Source organism: Dreissena polymorpha, chromosome 10 (genome assembly GCF_020536995.1).
Source record: "Dreissena polymorpha isolate Duluth1 chromosome 10, UMN_Dpol_1.0, whole genome shotgun sequence".
Taxonomy (NCBI): Eukaryota; Metazoa; Mollusca; class Bivalvia; order Myida; family Dreissenidae; genus Dreissena; species Dreissena polymorpha.
Window position 1 is genome coordinate 78,643,679 of NC_068364.1, and position 19,887 is coordinate 78,663,565.

The following is a 19,887-nucleotide window of genomic DNA, read 5'->3' on the forward strand; positions in this document are numbered from 1 at the left end:
ACCTATATACCTAGTTTTTGACCATAGATGACCCAAATTCGATCCCAACCCAGATTTTAACAAGACAAACATTCTGACCATATTTCATTAAGATCTGATGAAAACAGTGACCTTTATTGTCTACACAAGGTTTTTCTATGATTTGACATAGAGACATAGTTTCTGGCCCTAGATGACCCAAATACAATCCCAATCCAGATTTTATCAAGATAAACATTCTGATCAAATTTCATAAAGATTGGATGAAAACTGACCTTTATTGTCTACACAAGGTTTTTCTATTATTTGACCTAGTGACCTAGTTTTTGACCACAGATGACCCAAATACAATACCAAGCCAGATTTCATCAAGATAAATATTCTGACCATATATCATAAAGATTGGATGATAACTGTGACCTCTATTGTTGACACAAGGTTTTTCTATTATTTGACCTCGTGACCTAGTTTTTGACCCCAGATGACCTAAATACAATCCCAACCCAGATTTCATCAAGATAAACATTCTGACCAAATTTAATAAAGATTGGATGAAAACTGTGACCTCTACTGTCTACACAAACAAATTGTTGACAGAAGCACGCACGCACAACGGACGCCGGACATCACACGGTCACATAAGCTCACCATGTCACTTTGTGACAGGTGAGCTAAAAAAAATTACTTGCTAACAAGGTATAGATTTAATGACAATGTTGTACACTTTTAAATTGCATCTATATGTATTGATTAACATTTATTTCATTTCAAGGTGTGTGGCTTTAAGCAAATATCCAATCCTGCCAGTGACAATTAATGGCGGGTTTATACCTCTCCTTTTCCAGATTGTTTTGTCAACAGGATTTTCCAAGGTTTCTGAGCACTGAATATAAGCCTTTGTGCATTCAGATTTTTTATTAAACAAATAGATATCTTTCTATAAAGGAAAACTTGTTTAAACAGAATTGGTTTTCACAATAAATATATATTTTTGATGCCATAACATCGCTAAATTAAGTTTGGTAACATATTTTTTACATAATGTGGTGCTATGACAATGGTGCTATTGTGATTTGGTTACAAATGATTTTTTAATTATTACAATGTTTGTTTTTTTTTCAATTATATAAATACCTTCCATAAATTACCAAAACATATGTAGAATAGGCTAAGATTTACAGATTTTTTTCAACATACATTATTACGTCATACAAGAATAACATAAACAAGAGGGCCTGAAAGGCCCAAAGTCGCTCACCTGAGATAACAAGATATTATTGGGACAAATCTTCTGACCAAGTTTCACGAAGATCGGCTAATAAATGTGGCCTCTAGAGTGTTAACAAGGTTTTACTATAGCCATACAGTTTTGTATAAGGAAAAATGCCCCGCCCCCTGCCAGCCATGTTTTTCAGTCAACCGGCATCATTTTTGAACTCGTCGAAAATATTATCGGGATGAATCTTCTGACCAAGTTTCATGAAGATCGAACAGTAAATGTGGCCTCTAAGAGTGTTAACAAGATTTTACTATAGCCATATCAGGAAAAATGCCCCGCCCCTTGGAAGCCATTTTTTTCCAGCAAACATAATTATTTTCGAACTCATCCAAGATACCATTGAGACCAATCTTCTGACCAAATTTCAAGAGATTGGACTATAAATGTGGCCTCTAGAGTGTTAACAAGGTTTTACTATAGCCATATATATCCATATAAGGAAAAATGCCCCGCCCCTGGTGGCCATGTTTTTAAAGCAACCAAAACCATTTTCGAACTTATCCAAGATATCATTGGGACAAATCTTCTGACTAAGTTTCATGATGATCGGAAAATAAATGTGACCTTTAGAGTGTTAACAAGGTTTTACTATAGCCATACAAGGAAAATAGCCCCGCCCTCGTGGTGGCAATGTTTTTCAACCAATCGGAATCATTTTTGAACTCGTCCAAGATATTATTGGGATGAATCTTCTGACCAAGTTTCATGAAGATAGGACTATAAATGTGGCCTCTAGAGTGTTAACAAGATTTTACTATAGCCTTATATAGCCATATAAGAAAAAATGTCCCGCCCCTTGGCAGCCATGTTTTTCAAGCAAATGTAACCATTTTCAAACTCATCTAAGATATCATTAAGACAAATCTTCTGACCATATTTCACCAAGATTGGACAATAAATGTGGCCTCTAGAGTGTTAACAAGGTTTTACTATAGCCATATAAGGAAAAATGCCCCGCCCCCTGGTGGCCATGTTTTTCAACAAACCAGCATCATTTTCGAACTCATCCAAGATATTATTGGGATGAATCTTCTGACCAAGTTTCATAAAGCTTGGACAATAAATGTGGCCTCTAGAGTGTTAACAACATTTTAATATAGCCATAAATAGCCATATAAGGAAAAATGCCCCGCCCCTTTGCAGCCATGTTTTTCAAGCAAAGGTTACCATTTTTGAACTCATCCAAGATATCAGTGGGACAAATGTTCTGAGCAAGTTTCATGAAGATGGGAAAATAAATGTGGCCTCAAGAGTGTTAACAAGGTTTTACTTTAGCCATGTAAGGAAAAATGCCCTGCCCCCTGGCGGCCATGTTTTTCAACCAACCGGCATAAATTTCGAACTCGTCCAAGATATTATTGGGATGAATCTTCTGACCCAGTTTTATGAAGATCAGACAATAAATGTGGCCTCTAGAGTGTTAACAATATTTTAATACAGCCATATATAGCCGTATAAGGAAAAATGCCCCGCCCCTTGGCAGCCATGTTTTTCAAGCAAACGTAACCATTTTCGAACTCATCCAAGATATCATTGAAACCAATGTTCTGACCAAATTTCATGAAGATTGGACAATAAATGTGGCCTCTCGAGAGTTAACACGGCAAATGTTGACGCTGCACAATGCACAACGGATGACGGACAAAAAGCGATCACAAAAGCTCACCATGAGCACGTTGTGCTCAGGTGAGCTAAAAACAAGTAAATGTTCAAACCTTTGTATATTGTGAATTTGTATTGAACGAATAGATATCTAACTTTAAAGGTTTACAATTTTAAACATACTGCGTAACAAGCAACAAAAATGATTATTGAAGGATAATATTTATAATCGCTTAATAATCTATGAGCACATATTTTTAACATAATATGGTGCTATTTCAATGGTGCCCTTGGTTACCCTTGATTTTTTAATATTTCAATATTGTATTCATTGTATAAAAGAAATAAATTCCATATTTACCAACATATATGTGGAATGGGCTAAATTTTACATATTTTTTCATATTTTTTCTACAAACATTATACCTTTTTTTACAAAAATAATACATGTACTTTCATACAAGAAATACATTCCAAATATGACAAGTAAATGTCCACACCTTTGTAGATTCTAATTTTTTATTGAACAAGTAAGTAGCTAACTTGAAGTTTTATTTTTTTTCACAAAATTTGTTATTGAAAACAAAAAAAGATTATAGAATGACAATATTGTGACATCGCCAAATAAAATCTGCAAACATTTTTGAACATAATACCGGTATGATGTTTTTACATGATGCTTTTGTTATTTGGGTACATTTTTTTAATATTACAAAAAATCCTTTAATGATATAAACAAAATACCTGCCATAAAATACCAAAATTAAATAGGAATGGGATGACATTTACAGATTTTTCAACACACGGTCAAATAATACATTCAAAGCAAGACAAGTTAATGTCCACAACTTCTGATACATAATTATTTCAATAAAAATAGAACATTCCCGCCACCAAGATTTTTCTATATTTGGAGCTAAAAAAATCCAAAATTTTTCATCCAAGAAGCCCGGTCTGAACATTATATTTAAATCCTTCAAAGTTTACATAACTGAACAAGATGGAAATATTTACAATGTCAAAATGTCATCAGTTTGTCTGAGATAAATCAGAAATAAGTGCACAACAAGCATGTCATATAAAAACATACCAATTATCAACAACCATATACAATATGGAACAAAATCAGCTGCGTGTGCTTACATAAATCTTTTAAAGATCAACACCATGTAAGAATGGGAGTACAAAAATATTCTCCTTCATGGCATAAATATTCTAGTTCATTCAAAGGAAACTGGTCAAAAATGTAATTACATATAAAATTAGATCTACTTCCAAGTATGCATAATGTCTTTAAAACAATTTTTTTTTTTCAAACTCAATGATGTAAACAACATCAATTACATATACATAACCTAAAGTCACTGGGTACAGTATATATATATGCAGACTATAAACATCCAGGGCCCTAAAAATGGGCCGTGGGACCTCTTATGTGGAAAAATTGTCAGATTGTTCCGCTTCAATCTCCCATTCAACATTCTTAAAAAGAAGTTGATGTCAATATCAAGTCCACCTGTATATTACCCTATACAATTAATGATAGCGAATACAAACATGTTCAGTGTGTCTTTATTTACCAGTACCCAACACACACTGACACATTAAAAAGGGTAAAAAAAGATGGGACATAATAATTTTGAAGTACTGTTAGGTAAAAATGGAAGGGTGTCGCCTATTTTGAAAGGGTAGGGCATAGAAACGAAGTTTGTGCTCTCCACTAGCTATTCAACTCTTGCTAAATCAAAATAAGAAATCAACTCACAATTATCTTCTCATCCAATCATGACTCAAAGGAATTTTGCTTAACCCATTTATGCCAGGTGGACTCTCCAATCCTTCTAAATTGGAGCAATTTATTCCCAAAATTAGGGATGTCTAGTATATTTATTTCTATATTTAGAATATGTCTTACAGAAAATCCTTTAAGCAAACAGTGCAAACCCTGATGAGACTTGTTGTCTCATCTGTGTCTACGCTGTTTGCCAAGGCCTTTTTTCTAGACACTAGGCATAAATGGGTTAAAAAAGGAAAGTCCCAATATCTTATTTATGATTGATACCCTTGTCTTAGATACAAGTCATACCTGATGCCCCAAGGGCGAAGTGGACATCTTGTCTGCCTTATGGTTTCCTTACTATGAATTGCATTTGAGCTCAGCTATTGTATAATCAATAAATATATATCAAAAGTTATGGCTGAGACAGGAAGTATCACACTATTTTATGGCGAAATTTGAATATTTACCACTACGGGTAACTTTGACCGTTTGGGTAAGGCGACGGTAGTTACATGCGGCACACCACCATATGTGTCGCGTTCTGAGAAAACTAGGCATAATGCATGTGCCTAAAGTGTCATCCCAGATTAGCCTGTGCAGTTTGCACAGGCTAATCAGGGATGACACTTTCCGCCCTAACTGGATTTTTGTGTAGAAGAGACTTCCGTTAAACTAAATACCATAAAAGCGGAAAGTATGACAATTTACGCACATGCATTATGCCCAGTTTTTTTACAAACGACTCTTATATTGATTTACATAGACATATGTACAGTGCAACTGCTATATGACCCTTTCCATGAAAGTGGACATAAAATTTATCGAAGGTCAAATAACAAAAAAACGCACATGTTACACACAAGTAAACTGAACTACGGTAACTATTGCAGTTAATGGGGAGCAACTGCAGCTAATCATAAATTCAATATTAACAAGAATATCAGTGAAACTGATGAATGCTCCCCGATGATGCGCTTTGTCAATCTATGTGTTAATAACCACCTAACCCAGGTGTTAATAACCCAGTGACCTCAAACCTCATCAAAAGGTAGAGGTCCATGCAAGGTACCTACATGCCAAACATGAAAGAGATCGGTAAAGTATTGAAGGTGCTATGAGAAACTGTAACAAAAGTGTGAAGGAAAAATCTATTATTAGCCTGTGTGACCTTGACCCCAGTGACCTCAAACCTCATCAAAAGGTAGAGGTCCATGCAAGGTACCTACATGCCAAATATGATAGAGATCGGTAAAGTATTGAAGGTGATATAAGAAACTGTTTAAGTGTGACGGAAAAATCTATTATTAGCCTCGGTGACCTTGACCCTGGCCCAAGAGACCTCAAACCTCATCAAAAGGTAGAGGTCCATGCAAGGTACCTACATGCCAAATATGAAAGAGATCGGTAAAGTATTGAAGATGCTATGAGAAACTGTAACAAAAGTGTGATGGAAAAAGTATATTATTATTAGCCTAGGTGACCTTGACCCCAGTGACCTCAAATCTCATCAAAAGGTAGAGGTCCATGCAAGGTACCTACATGCCAAATATGAAAGAGATCAGTAAAGTATTGAAGGTGCTATGAGAAACCGTAACAAAAGTGTGATGGAAAAAGTATATTATTATTATCCTCGGTGAACTTGACCTAGTGACCTCAAACCTCATCAAAAAGTAGAGGTCAATGCAAGGTACCTACATGCCAAATATGAAAGAGATCGGTAAAGTATTGAAGGTGCTATGAGAAACGGTTACAAAAGTGCGACGGAAGGAAGGAAGTACGGAAATAAGGAAGGAACTTCAAACTGGCAACTATATGCTCCCCGAAAATTTACGGGGAGCATAATAAGATTTTTCCCACATGCTACATAAAGCGTGGTAACACGTTTTTACCTAAGATTCGACCTTGTGACCTAGGTTTTGAACTTGACTGACCTCGATAAGAACTCAGCTTAAATATTATCAAGATTAACATTCTGACCAAGTTTTATAGTCATAATAGTGGCCTCTTCAGTGGTATCATGTTTCTAAATTTTGACTAGTTGACTGGTGGACACATGTGACCTACAGTTAAATCCATCCCAGAGAATGTCATGACCAAGTATCAAGACTTAGCCATACAAATGGCCTACACAGTGCTATCAATATTTTTTATACTAAGATTTTACGTCATGACCTATTTTCTGGATGAAAGTGACCCACATTCAAACTCGGCCTAGATATTATCCTGATTAAAATTAGGACCACGGTTCATTAAGATTGGATGAGAAAAGTTGCCTCTGGAGTGGTAACGATGCAGGAAGTTTATGACGCATACTAGATTCAGCACTATGCTGTATATACAGTGATCACAAAAGTTAACCTTGGGCATTGTGTGCTCAGGTGAGCTTAAAATTAGGACAAAGTATGGACAATTTTAATAAGAAAGAAAAAAATCATAGACAATTTTTAAAAATAAGACAAGCAGAAATCAGTACACAGAAGACAGCATGTCTTCTAACTCCATAGACGTTTGTCTAGAAGTACTTGATGAACTCTGAGACCTTATAGTCACTGGTCTCAATGCCAAGTTTCTTGCAGACGGCGAGCAATTTCCGTCGAGCCTCCTCAACAGTGGGGGCCCGGACAGCGACATTTGCGTAAGGCTCCTCGTATTCTGTTTTATCATAGGGGTGCTTTAACTCTTCTTCGCTCTCAAGCATGGTGAGGATGACTTCGCCTCGAGACTGCATATCGTCTAGGACCATCCGGGTCACGTTGTCAAGCATCACATGCTTGTGCTCCGAAGGGATCAGCATAATGCCCATTATGAATTCCGTTGGTGGGATAAGCGGTACGTACGGACGAATGCCGCACGAACACATCAGCGCACACTTCATCATATCAATGCCGTAAAGCCTCTTGACCCAGTCGCGGATGTAAAAGCCGCCCATGCGCGCATTTATCTCTATCAGCTTCGGTCCCATTTGCGTCAATTTCATCTCCACGTTGAAGACTCCGTTTGACAGACCTAGGGTTAAAGATGTGATAATGTAGGTGTAATAAAACACAACTTGAAAGTTCTGTATTCATTAAAAATAAAACTATCGCTTATGGTGAAGAATTCCACTTTGAAACATTTGCTACAAGACCTTTTTAAACATATAATTGCTGAATTTTTTTCTTCAATGTTAAGAATGTACTTGCTATTGAATGCAGGAATGTTGTTCTTGCAGCTCATATCCATAAACATTTGTTATACATACTATAGAATTCCTTCAATGCACAGAGGTTTTTCAGCACTGTCTGCGCCTCCGGAAAACGGAGTCACTCACAAAGAAAACGGACCCGATCCCAAACCGAAATTTAAAAAAAAATCCCAATTTTTTTAAGAATGAAGTGTCTTATAACTTGTGTGACTAACCAGTGTTTGTTTTGGTCAAAAATATCTGCTATAAGGTTTTGACTGTTCAGTTCTTATCACAGAGTGTAACTGTAACTGAAAAACAAAACTGCAGTACTTGAATAAACGTTGAACATGCCCAATATTGCATCTGTTTATATAAAGAAGACAAAATAACAAATAAAAACAAATTTATTTGTTAAACCACTGAATTATTTAAGCATGATAAATTCACAATTTTTTTCCAAATGAGCCGTTTCATCAAAGCATAAATTCCCAAAATGGCCAATTTTGTCGATAGAAAATTCCCAATTTGGTCAGACTCCTTTTCCCAAAACAGGCAGAAAAACCCCTGAATGCATGTCCATGTGAAAGAAGTATTTAGACAGATACAGTAAAGATATATATTGACAGCACTTATAAAGATCACACCCTGTTGTCTTGGCAATACCAAAAATGCAAGATTACTCTCAAATGGTACATAAAATCCGTTTTAAATTAGTAAAGAGCCCTACCTATCTCTGTAAGCAACTGAAATGCGGCAGATATCAACTGGGCCTGTTTGTCAACAGTCAACGCGGAAGGCATCAAGGCTGAAGTCTCTGTGGGAATAACATACTTGAGTTGCAAAAAGGTCATAAAGCTACACTGTTATCAGATATGGACACAAAGCACAAACAGTTTTTTGTTTTAAAAATCACAAATTTTCATCATGAAGTGGGGTTATACAAGAAACAAGATACCAACGCAATTTTAGTTTGTGACTGCAATTTATACATACAAACAGAATCCTTATTAAACAATTTTCTTTAGCAGATTTAACATCCTTTCAAAGATGTGTGTCATATTTTCTAATGTACCTGAACTTATGAACTTCTTCGCCGAAACAATGACAATTCAATACAAATTCTTGAAATGTTAAAGAAAAGATGGGTTATTTACAAGCGAAAATTGCCGTTGATAAATGTGGGAAACAAATAATGGCATACCCTGTTAAATGCGTGATTATTCGTTCAAAATTCAGCAAAACATTAAGCTTTTATTACTAAAGTTGTTTTTTTTTCCTAAAACTATAACAGAGTAAACCCACCACAAACGAGATCAGTGTTGTTTGTTTGGTTAGATTTGGGACCACACAATTGGAAAAGAAATGCATTTGCGTAAGTTAATCCTTGTTGTGAAAACAATCCAGTCTACACGTAAAGCCATTAACCAGCTAAAGGTATTTTCACATCAACCAACACTTAATCCAGTTTTGTGCCGATTTCCTGTTTGATCAGTAAGTGGGAAAAAGTGACTTATCTTTAAGACCATAACGATACAGATTTTAGCATGTTTGTTTTGAAATTAATATTGAGGCGATGTGAATTCCAAATCATTTGCGGTAAAATTCTATTTAAAGAAACTACAAAACTATGAATGGACATTAAAAGATCTCAACAATCTCTGCCGTACAAATAAAACTAAGATCAATACACCCACGCTTTCCATGTGGATGACTTGACCTTGTACATATGCAGCACAATTGTTGCGCGCTTGTCAACAGTTGTTAACATTTGGAAAGATATGTTTCTAATAGTTGACATTAACAATCTTAAAGTCATAGAAGGTCAAGATTAAAAAAAAATAATACAAGTTTAGTAATTTGTAAGGTACCTAAGATGATAAAAAACTGAATACCATAAGGAACCATGTCTGAGTTTGAATGTTGTATGTTGAAAAATGTATTTGAACGCCTGCGGACAAGTATATGGCTACAGATATCCATGATGGTGAATCCAGAATACCCCTTTTAAATTAAAACAATTAGTATAATTTAACACACTTTATGTTGTATACAGCCAGCATATGGGGTCAATGTCGCAAACAAACACTTCAACCTGTTTTTCTTATTGACCAGACATTAATCACACTTATCCATATAGAACAGCAAGTTGGTAAGGCCTTTCGAAGGTAACAATACACAACAAGCTTTTCTTAAACACCTGATGACCTTTATTTCCTAAACAATTGAAAACTGAAATGTTACTATCTACCTGTATAAGACGGCCAGTTGGTGAGCCCATTGTCTGTGACAAAGGCTGCGACAAGTTTCCTCTCGAAGATAACGACGTCGACGTCATGTTCCGAACCCTGAAGATACTCCATGAGGATCATAGTGTTGTTGAAACCAAGGCCGATACCATGGTAGTCATCGTTGGTTCGCAGCGTGTTGATCAGGTAGGCGTACTGGTTGAATACGTCCTCTTCGCATTTCACCATATTAACTCCGACCGCACTGGAGGCATACTCCAGCTTGAGAATGGCCGGAAAATTCACACTGAAAGTGAAGTGTAATTTTGTGTCTATGTGTCAAGCTTGTTAAAACTACTTTAGATTTTAGCCAAGACAAACACACATAAACTTACTCGCTAATATAACTGGGGCTTACAAAAGGTGCCAATCCCATAAAAAATGTCTTAATTACTAGTACTTAGCATAATAAAGCTTGTTAGCAAACAGCAGTCTAATAAATAACAAGAGATTGCCAAGCAATATGGTCCCCTACCGGTGAAACTCCACCATTGTCAGTTAAAGAAAAATTATTTATTGCCATAGCAACCATAATTTTTGACGTAGGAACAAAATGAAATGATGTGCATAATCTCCATAGTGCCATCTATCCATATTCCAAGTTTAATGAAAAAATATGAAGAACTTAAAAAGTTATCGCTGGATCCAGAAAAGTGTGATGGACTGACAGACAGACTGACGGAGTGCAAACCATAAGTCCCCTCCAGTTTCACCGGTAGGGGACAATAAGCGCTTTGCATGTGCTTGTTTGCAAAACATTTGCCTAATAAATTTCTGTACTTCGCATGCACTTGTCTGCAAGCATTTGTCAAATAAATAACTTGTACCATATTTTTCGGGTCAAGAGTAAAATTTTATTATATTATTAATAGCATTTTGTCCACATATTAGACATGTCGGATTACAAGACGCACATACAATGCATTATAGATTTGATAACATTTCATGAGTTTGGTCCACATACAAGATGTGGACATTGTACAAAATGCACATAAACTATCATGAAATATTTTTTATATTTTTGATTTCTGTTTGAAGATTGTATTAAAAGTGATTGATGTTTATTATATGCTGTTATTTGTTATCCTACATTTCAAATATGTTACCCATTCAGGCAAAATTAAAGTTAATTATTGTACTATGCTATTTTCTTTTATGCATGTATACATATATTTGCTTGTTTTACCTCAGGAATTCGGTCAAAAGTTACAATCAGGGCAATCAGTTCTTTACAGTTAATGAATTACATAGAAAAGGCGTTACAACCCTATAGTTTTAATTGCATTTATAAGAAAGTATTGATTTAAACAATAATTAGATTCAGAACAATGTATGACCAGTAATTATGGACTATAGGAGTTGCATTCGCACATGTTATTCCATTTTGTAGTCTACTCAATAGGTCAGTAGACCTGCTACGAGTGATAGCACAACATCCAACCCTGAATCCAGTTTTGTGCGGATTTTCAGTTTTATTTGTATACAGCACAGGAACTATTTCAATAATGACTTATCTAAAAGACCATAAAGATAAAGATATAGCGTGTTTGATTTGAAATTAGTCTAAAAGGCTTGTCAATAACAAATCATTAGCAATATAATTGTGTATAAATGAACTACAATACTTTTAACCAAAAATAAGAGATCTCTGTGTTCTCTTGCTACAAAGCCACAATTAATTTTTGCAAAAATCAATATATCAACGAATGCCATGCGGAGGTCATGACTTTGTACATGGGTAGCATAATTTTGCGCGTTTTTCTATCACAACAAAGGATCAAAACAAAATACATGAGCACTGTTTATTTGAAGCTTAGTCTTTGTTAAAGTCACGTTAACATTTAAATTTAGTAATGTGTTTAAAAAAACAGATTAAACAAGACTATTGCCAAGCAATATTTCCCCTACCGGCTCCACCATTGTCAGAATTTGTCCACCATTGTCAGAATTTTTATATATTTTTTTTATATATTTGATGCCATAGCAACCAGAATTATTGTCGTAGGAACAAAATGAAAGACATGCATAATCTCCATATTGCCATCTGACCATGTTTTAAGTTTAATGAAAAAATATGAAGAACTTTTAAAGTAATCGCAGGATCCAGAAAAGTGTGAAAGACTCACAGAGCGCAAACCATATGTCCCCTCCGGTGAAACCAGTAGGGGACAATAATGTTTATTTGAGATTTTAACAAAATATTTACTTAGCATGTACTTTTCTGCAAACATTTGTCTTCATACAGTAAGTGTCCTAAGTAGTGTTCATTAAATATTTGCCTTAATAAATTACTTATACCTAGTTTGTCCTTTTGAAAACATTTTCTTTATAAATTTCTAGAACTAAGCATTAACTTGTCTGCAAACATTTGTTTATACCCGTAGCTTTCCCTCTCATTTAAATTTGCTTCTTTGATAATTTTCCCCGTAACATTAAGAGATTTCGTACCACAAACTTTTGAAAAAATTCTTGCGCTTTATATTGATGCACATTGTAATCCAGCTTTCAATTGGTCAGAATAATCACATTTATTTCGTGGCACTTACCATTGGATAGCCTTTGGAATGTCCGCCTCACAGGTAATACGGGCTGACTTGCAGGCAAACATGTACGTGTATGGCCAGTGCGGAATGACCCCGTCACGTCCCCGCAAGTGGGCCTGTGTTCGGCTCTTCATTTTTGCAATGTAAGCTGCCTTGTATGTGTTGCCTGCAAAAATCAGGCAGTTTTATTTTTGGTTAACCCATTTATGCATAGTGGACTCTCCCATTCTTCTAAATTGGATCAATTTAGTTCCAAAATAAGGGATGTTTAGTATATTTATTTCTATACAGTCAATCTTGTAATCAAAAGTGGTCTCTTAATAAAATGGTCTTTAAATAAAAAAAGGCCATTCTGAAAGAATGCTTACCCTCAATTTTAATCTATATGAAGGATAATCTCTTTTGTCAACAATGATTTACATAATTACATAATTACATAATTATTTGCAAAAACAACATAGACAAAGAAATATTTTTCGCGTTTTTTTTCACCTGACACATTATTTTCCACGTCTTCAAGCACCTCGGCTTTACGCTTAAGAATGTTCTGAATTTGAGTTTTACCTACTCCAAACTCATCTGCGATTTTACGTCCAAAACCCGAATTTTCTCGTTCAACGTTAACACTTTTTGTTTTGACATTTTAATTTCTGCATGTACGCTTAAGGAAATCTGACTCGATTATGATTCATAATGAGCTGAAAAAATTAAAACACATCAATTGAAAACAAACAAACAGACCTGATTGGAAAATTTATTAAGTAAATAACAATGTGATTGGCTAACAAATATCTACTAATTAGCATAATTACAAATTGGTCATGTACGGATTTCGACAGATGTTGCCGATAAATAGTTTCTTTTCCGCACTTCTCAGGAAATGTTTGTCGCGTACAGTGCATTGTTTCTGCATCTGTTATCTATACTCGAGAAAAATTGGCGATGTCTCTTAACGTTTCACATAGTTAATTATTTAAGCTGTAGACTGTGCGTAATACGTTCCTCTATTATTCAACTCAAAAAATTAATACGCAGTCTACAACAATACCGGTCAGAACCGGTCAACGAGACAAAGCATAATCATAATGGTTGGTGTGAAAACAAAGCAGAGGTGTAACAGTACATCTTATCGGCTTAGATAAACAATTAACACAGATTTGTCCCTGAAAGATCAATAGATGAACCACTTTTAGCTCCTATTGGTCGCTTAATTCAAGATTCGGACATCAAAATACACAAAAATCAGCAGTCGCTGGTTGCATAAGACAAAAGTTGCTTAATACAATATCATTATATAGCGAAAAAGCTCCGTGGGATTTCAAAATGGTCGCATAAGACAAAGGTCGCTTAATACAAGTGGTTGCATCTACAAGATTGACTGTATTTAGAATATTTCTTACAGAAATTCCTTTAAGCAAACAGCGCTAACCCTGATGAGAATCCGCATAATGCAGCGTCTCATCTGGGTCTATGCTGTTTACCAAGGCCTTTTTTCAAGACGCTAGGCATAAATGCAGGATTTTTTTCAGCTTTAGGGGAAGATAGCCCATGACTTTGAAAATGGGAATTTTATCGGCATTTTCAAGAAATTGAAATTCACGAATTATGCCGACATTATCCAATTCCAGGTATAGTCTTAAACCCATACGAGACCGAATCAGACTATGCTTTGTTAAAAACCGAAACAGCCGATGTCATTACCGTTTTTTAGATGGTTTAGAAATTAAAAGTTTTGAAGTTGTAATATTCATTTTATTGATATGCTAACAACTAGAATTGACAAATTTGTGTACCCAATTGTTTTACTTATAATTAAACAAGAGATGTGTTCGTCAGAAACACAATGCTCCCTATTGCGCCGCTCTGAAATAATTTTTTTTTTTTTTTACCTTTGACCTTGAAGGATGACCTTGACCTTGAACTTTCACCACTCAAAATGTGCAGCTTCATGAGAACGCCGCTTTGATTTTTTGTTGTTAACCTTTTACCTTGAAGGATGACCTTGACCTTGAACTTCCACCACTCATAATGTGCAGCTTCATGAGAACGCCGCTTTGAATAATTTTTTTTTTGACCTTTGACCTTGAAGGATGACCTTGACCTTGAACTACCACCACTCACAATGTGCAGCTTCATGAGAACGCCGCTTTGAATTTTTTTTTCTTTTTTACCTTTGACATTGAAGGATGACCTTGACCTTGAACTTCCACCACTCACAATGTACAGCTTCATGAGAATGCCGCTTTGATTTTTTTTTTTCACCTAAAATGATGACCTTGACCTTGAAGGATGACCTTGACCTTGAACTTCCACCACTAACAATGTGCAGCTTCATAAGAACGCCACTTTGAAGTTTTTATTTTTTTGACCTTTGACCTTGAAGGATGTCCTTGACCTTGAAGGATGATCTTGACCTTGAACTTCCACCACTCAAAATGTGCAGCTTCATGAGAACGCCGCTTTTATTTTATTTTTATTTTTTTAACCTTTGTCCTTGAAGGATGACCTTGACCTTGAACTTCCACCACTCACAATGTGCAGCTTCATGAGAACGCCGCTTTGATTTTTTTTTCTTTTTTACCTTTGACCTTGAAGGATGACCTTGACCTTGAACTTCCACCACTCACAATGTACAGCTTCATGAGAATGCTGCTTTGAAATTTTATTTTTACCTTAAAGGATGACCTTGACCTTGAAGGATGACCTTGACCTTAAACTTCCACCACTCACAATGTGCAGCTTCATAAGAACGGCACTTTGAAATTATTATTTTTTTGACCTTTGACCTTAAAGGATGACCTTAGCCTTGAAGGATGACCTTGACCTTGAACTTCCACCACTCACAATGTGCAGCTTCATAAGAACGCCATTTTGAATATATTTTTTTTTTACCTTTGACCTTGAAGGATGACCTTGACCTTGAAGGATGACCTTGACCTTGAACGTCCATCACTCACAATGTGCAGCTTCATGGGAACGCCGCATTAATTGTTTTTTTTTTTTTTACCTTTGACCTTGAAGGATGACATTGACCTTGAACTTCCACCACTCAAAATGTGCAGCTTAACGAGATACACATGCATGCCAAATATCAAGTTGCTATCTTCAATATTGAAAAGTTATGGCCAATGTTAAAGTTTTCGGACGGACAGACGCCATATTTTTGACATTTGACCTCGAGGGATGACCTTTACCTTCACCTTTCACCACTCAAAATGTTAAGCTCCGTGAGATGCACATGCATGCCAAATATCAAGTTGCTATCTTCAATAGTGAAAAAGTTATTGCCAATGTTAAAGTTTTTGGACGGACGGACAGACGCCATATATTTGACATTTGACCTTGAAGGATGACCTTGACCTTCACCTTTCACAACTCAAAATGTGCAGCTCCGTGAGATGCACAGGCATGCCAAATATCAAGTTTCTATCTTAAATAATGAAAAAGTTATGGCCAACGTTAAAGTTTTTTCGGACAGACGGATGGACTGACACACATACTGACATACTGACTGACTGACGGGGGCATCAAAATGTATGTTTCAGACAATTAAAAAGTTTTTTTTCCAAAATAAGAGTAAATTGATGCTAAAATTATAAATTTCATGCGTGTATGGAATATTTCTTAAACAATTTGAAAAGTCCTGTCAGGAAAATACCTACCACAAATGCCAGGTAAAAATAACAATTTTAACCCTTTCCCCCATTAGAAGCAAAGTGAAATGGCTTTTTCAACCAGCATAAAACCAGAACAGCCTGCAGGTAAATCACAGTCTGTTCAGGTTTGCTGCTCATCAGTAACTAAGGGTTTGAAATGAATCCTTTAAAACTTGAATTAAGTAAGAAAGGTTTTTAATTAAATGTAATTTTCTAAGGGACTACAAATGTGTCAAAATACGTGTCTAAGTGGTAAAGGTTAACCAATGAATTTGATCCGACGAGGGAACAAATCTATAGGCTATCCTTACTGACCTAGCTCTCAAGCCACTCTACCTTTAGTCTGCAGCAGTTCAGACACGAGCGCCGCCAAGGGTCCACAATCCTCCCAGAAGGTCAGACAACCCTCGACGCTGATGTTCTCGTCCCTTAAGATCTCAACAATAAGGCTTGCAAGGGCGCGGTCCTGTTTGTGGTCCTCGATGTCAATACAGATGAAACGGTGAACAAGGCTACGGGCAAAGTGCTCTGGGTTAGATTCCACCAGGACTATCTGAAACAAACAACTGTCATGGGTAAGATTCCCCCAACCGCTGACGCATTGTTGTGGAAAGACAACAGTAAAAGTTTGTTATTGAATTTTAATGATAAATGTGTAATGATGAAAATAAAAACTGTAATAACCATGCCTTGGCATTATGATCAACGAGTGCTTGACAGTATAACGTAAGCCATCATGGGAAAATTGTTCATATTCAATAATTTATTAGACGATAATTCAAAAATAAAAAAAGGAAAAAAACATTTTTTTAGGGGGGGGGGGGGGGGGGGGGGTAGAGGGGTGAGAGGGGGGTATAATGTGGGGTGGGGTAATTAATTAGATATTTAAAAAAAATTGGGGGGTGGGGGGGGGGGGTAGGGGGAGTGAGAGGGGGGTATAATGTGGGGTGTGGTAATTTATTAGATGTTTAAAAAAAACTATTGTTTTGGGGGGTGGGGGAGGTAGGGAAGGTAGGGGGGAGTGAGAGGAGGTAAAATGTGGGGTGTGGTAATTTATTAGATGTTTAAAAAAAAAAATTGGGGGGGGGGGGTAGGGGGGAGTTGAGAAGGGGGGTATAATGTGGGGTGTGGTAATTAATAAGTTGTTTAAAAAAAAAATATTGGGTGGGGGGTAGGGGGAGTTAGAGGGGGGTATAATGTGGTGGTGTGGTAATTTATTATGTTTTAAAATTTTTTTTTTTTTTTTTTAAGGGGGTGGGTGGGGTAGGGGGGGGTGAGAGGGGGGTATAATGTGGGGTGTGGTACTTTATTAGATGTTTAACAAAAAAAAAAAATTGGGGGGGGGGATTGGGGGGGGGGTAGGGTGGGTATAATGTGGGGTGTCGTAATTAATAAGTTGTTTAAAAAAAAATTATTGGGTGGGGGGTGGGTGGGGGTGAGAGGGGGGTTATAATGTGGGGTGGGGTAATTTATTAGATGTTTAATGATCTCACACTGACATGAACAAATATCCTCTATTTATTAAACATGAAATTTAAACTTATTGCATTTGTTTCCCCTGTATATAAGAAAGATATAATAGTGTATTACCTCCCCTGTCCTGCTTATATTTATATTAATCAACAAAATTTAACATTAACACAATATTGAATATACAAAATATACAAAAAAATCTCATATTCTGATAATATTTTTACTGATCCCAGTGCTCCAGCTAGGCCTTAATCGAAGGGCGCCGCGCCCTGCCCTCCCAAACCTCCGCCCTGCCCCCCCCCCCCCCCCCCGAACGTCCGCCCTGCCCCCCCCCCCCCCCCTAAAAAAAAAAACTTTTTTTTTTTTTTACATATGATTATTCATAAATCTCTTATTACATTGTAATTACTTTAATCCTCATTGTAGACATTATATTTGAATAGTTTAATAATAATGGGAATAATACAATTATTTATAACATATAAATTAACATGCAATAGAAAGCATTCCAGAAACACCCGGGCGCTCGTACATGCCCTTTTCACAAAATACTGCGTGTCGAAAGTGCCCTTTTGACAAAATACTGCGCATCGAAAGTGCCCTTTTGACAAAAAAGCCCCCCTGCCCTTTTCAAATCCTAGCTGTGATCCACTTTATTTTACTCAAATGATGATGTTTCATTGGACTGATAATTATAGATTTAGGATTACAGACCAGTTGCTTCAGTTATATTGTTCAGAGTGCGCCCTGTTGGCCGCGTATGCGTTCTTGAGTTATCATCCAAAAACCATTTTGAGTCACCGTGACCTTGACCTTTGACCTAGTGACCTCAAAATCAATAGGGGTCATTTGCGAATCATGATCAATGTTCCTATTAAGTTTCATGATCCTAGGCCCAAGTGTTCTTGAGTTACCATCCAGAAACCACCTGGTGGACGGACCGACCGACCAACACAACCGACCGACCAACATGTGCAAAGCAATATACGGGTCCCCTCTTCTTCGAAGGGGGGCATAATAAACCAAACATGTTTATTATAACTGCACTAAAGTTGGAGTAAAATAGTGGAAGAGCAGGCCCTGCAGAGGAAAGGAGGAAGAGAAGGTAAACTAGAAGCACCTGGCATCGAAACCTTGATGCAGAGGTCAATAAGCAGATGGGACCAAAGAGAAATTTGAGATGAATGTAAAAGTTGCCCACAGAAGCTTATTTATGTATTTTTTTTAAAGGGCAATAATTCCTAAACAAGAGGGCCAAGATGGCCCTAGTTCCCTCACCTGAGAGGAGTCGGTTCATTCAATCTTTACCAAACTCAAACTTGACCTAGATATTGTCCAGACAAACATCCTTGTCAAGTTTCATCATTATTTAACTAAAACTCTGGCATATGGAGTGATTTTGTCTTTGTACGATTTGACCTGGTGACCTATATTTTGAGATGACCCCCTTACCAAACATCAAACTTTGCTTACAAAAATAAATATTATGACCAAGATTCATAAAACCTGAAACAAAATTGTGACCTCTAGAGTGTTTACAAGGATTTTGTATAATATAATGAAAATTTGGACAATCTAAAGCCAATAATTAAGGCATTTATTATGTGATATATATATATATATATAAACAATCTTTTCAACAAGTTTCATGATGATTGGGCAAAAAATGTGACTTCTAGAGTGTTCACATGTTTTCACTATATACATATAGAGAAAAATGCCCCGCCCACTGGCGGCCATGTTTTTCACCGATCTGGACCATTTTCGAACTCGTCTGAGATATCATTAAAACCAATGTTTTGACCAACTTGCATGATGATTGGGCAAAATTGTGACTTCTAGAGTGTTAACAAGGTTTCTCTATAGACAAATAAGGAAAACTGCCCCCCCCCCCCCCCAGGAGCCATGTTATTCAACTGACCGGAACCATTTTCAAACTCAACTCTCATATCAAGGAAACAAATGTTCTGACCAAATTTCATGAAAATTGGGCCAAAAATGTGACTTCTAGAATGTTCACATGTTTTTACTATATACATATAGAGAAAAATGCCCCGCCCACTGGCGGCCATGTTTTTTCACCTATCTGGACCATTTTCGAACTCGTCTGAGATATCATTTAAA

General features: G+C 36.4%; 1 protein-coding gene and 1 long non-coding RNA gene across 2 annotated transcripts in view; both read right to left on the reverse strand.

The window, feature by feature from the left end:
* Positions 1–875: 875 nt before the first annotated feature.
* On the reverse strand, positions 876–6,209 carry LOC127847011 (uncharacterized). The gene is made up of 2 exons (XR_008033782.1): positions 5,980–6,209; positions 876–5,823 (listed from the first exon to the last, which is right to left on the reverse strand). It is a non-coding gene; the product is annotated as an uncharacterized LOC127847011 (long non-coding RNA).
* A 6-nt stretch (positions 6,210–6,215) lies between these two features.
* The window catches only part of LOC127847010 (carnosine synthase 1-like), a 78,635-nt gene continuing 64,963 nt past the window's right edge, over positions 6,216–19,887 (reverse strand). The window contains exons 13-17 of the mRNA XM_052378499.1: positions 16,627–16,843; positions 12,638–12,800; positions 10,055–10,338; positions 8,534–8,620; positions 6,216–7,646 (exon numbers count right to left, since the gene is read on the reverse strand). Coding sequence (XP_052234459.1) covers positions 7,153–7,646; positions 8,534–8,620; positions 10,055–10,338; positions 12,638–12,800; positions 16,627–16,843 — 1,245 coding nt within the window. The 3' untranslated portion in view covers positions 6,216–7,152. The remainder of the gene's footprint in view (positions 7,647–8,533; positions 8,621–10,054; positions 10,339–12,637; positions 12,801–16,626; positions 16,844–19,887) is intronic.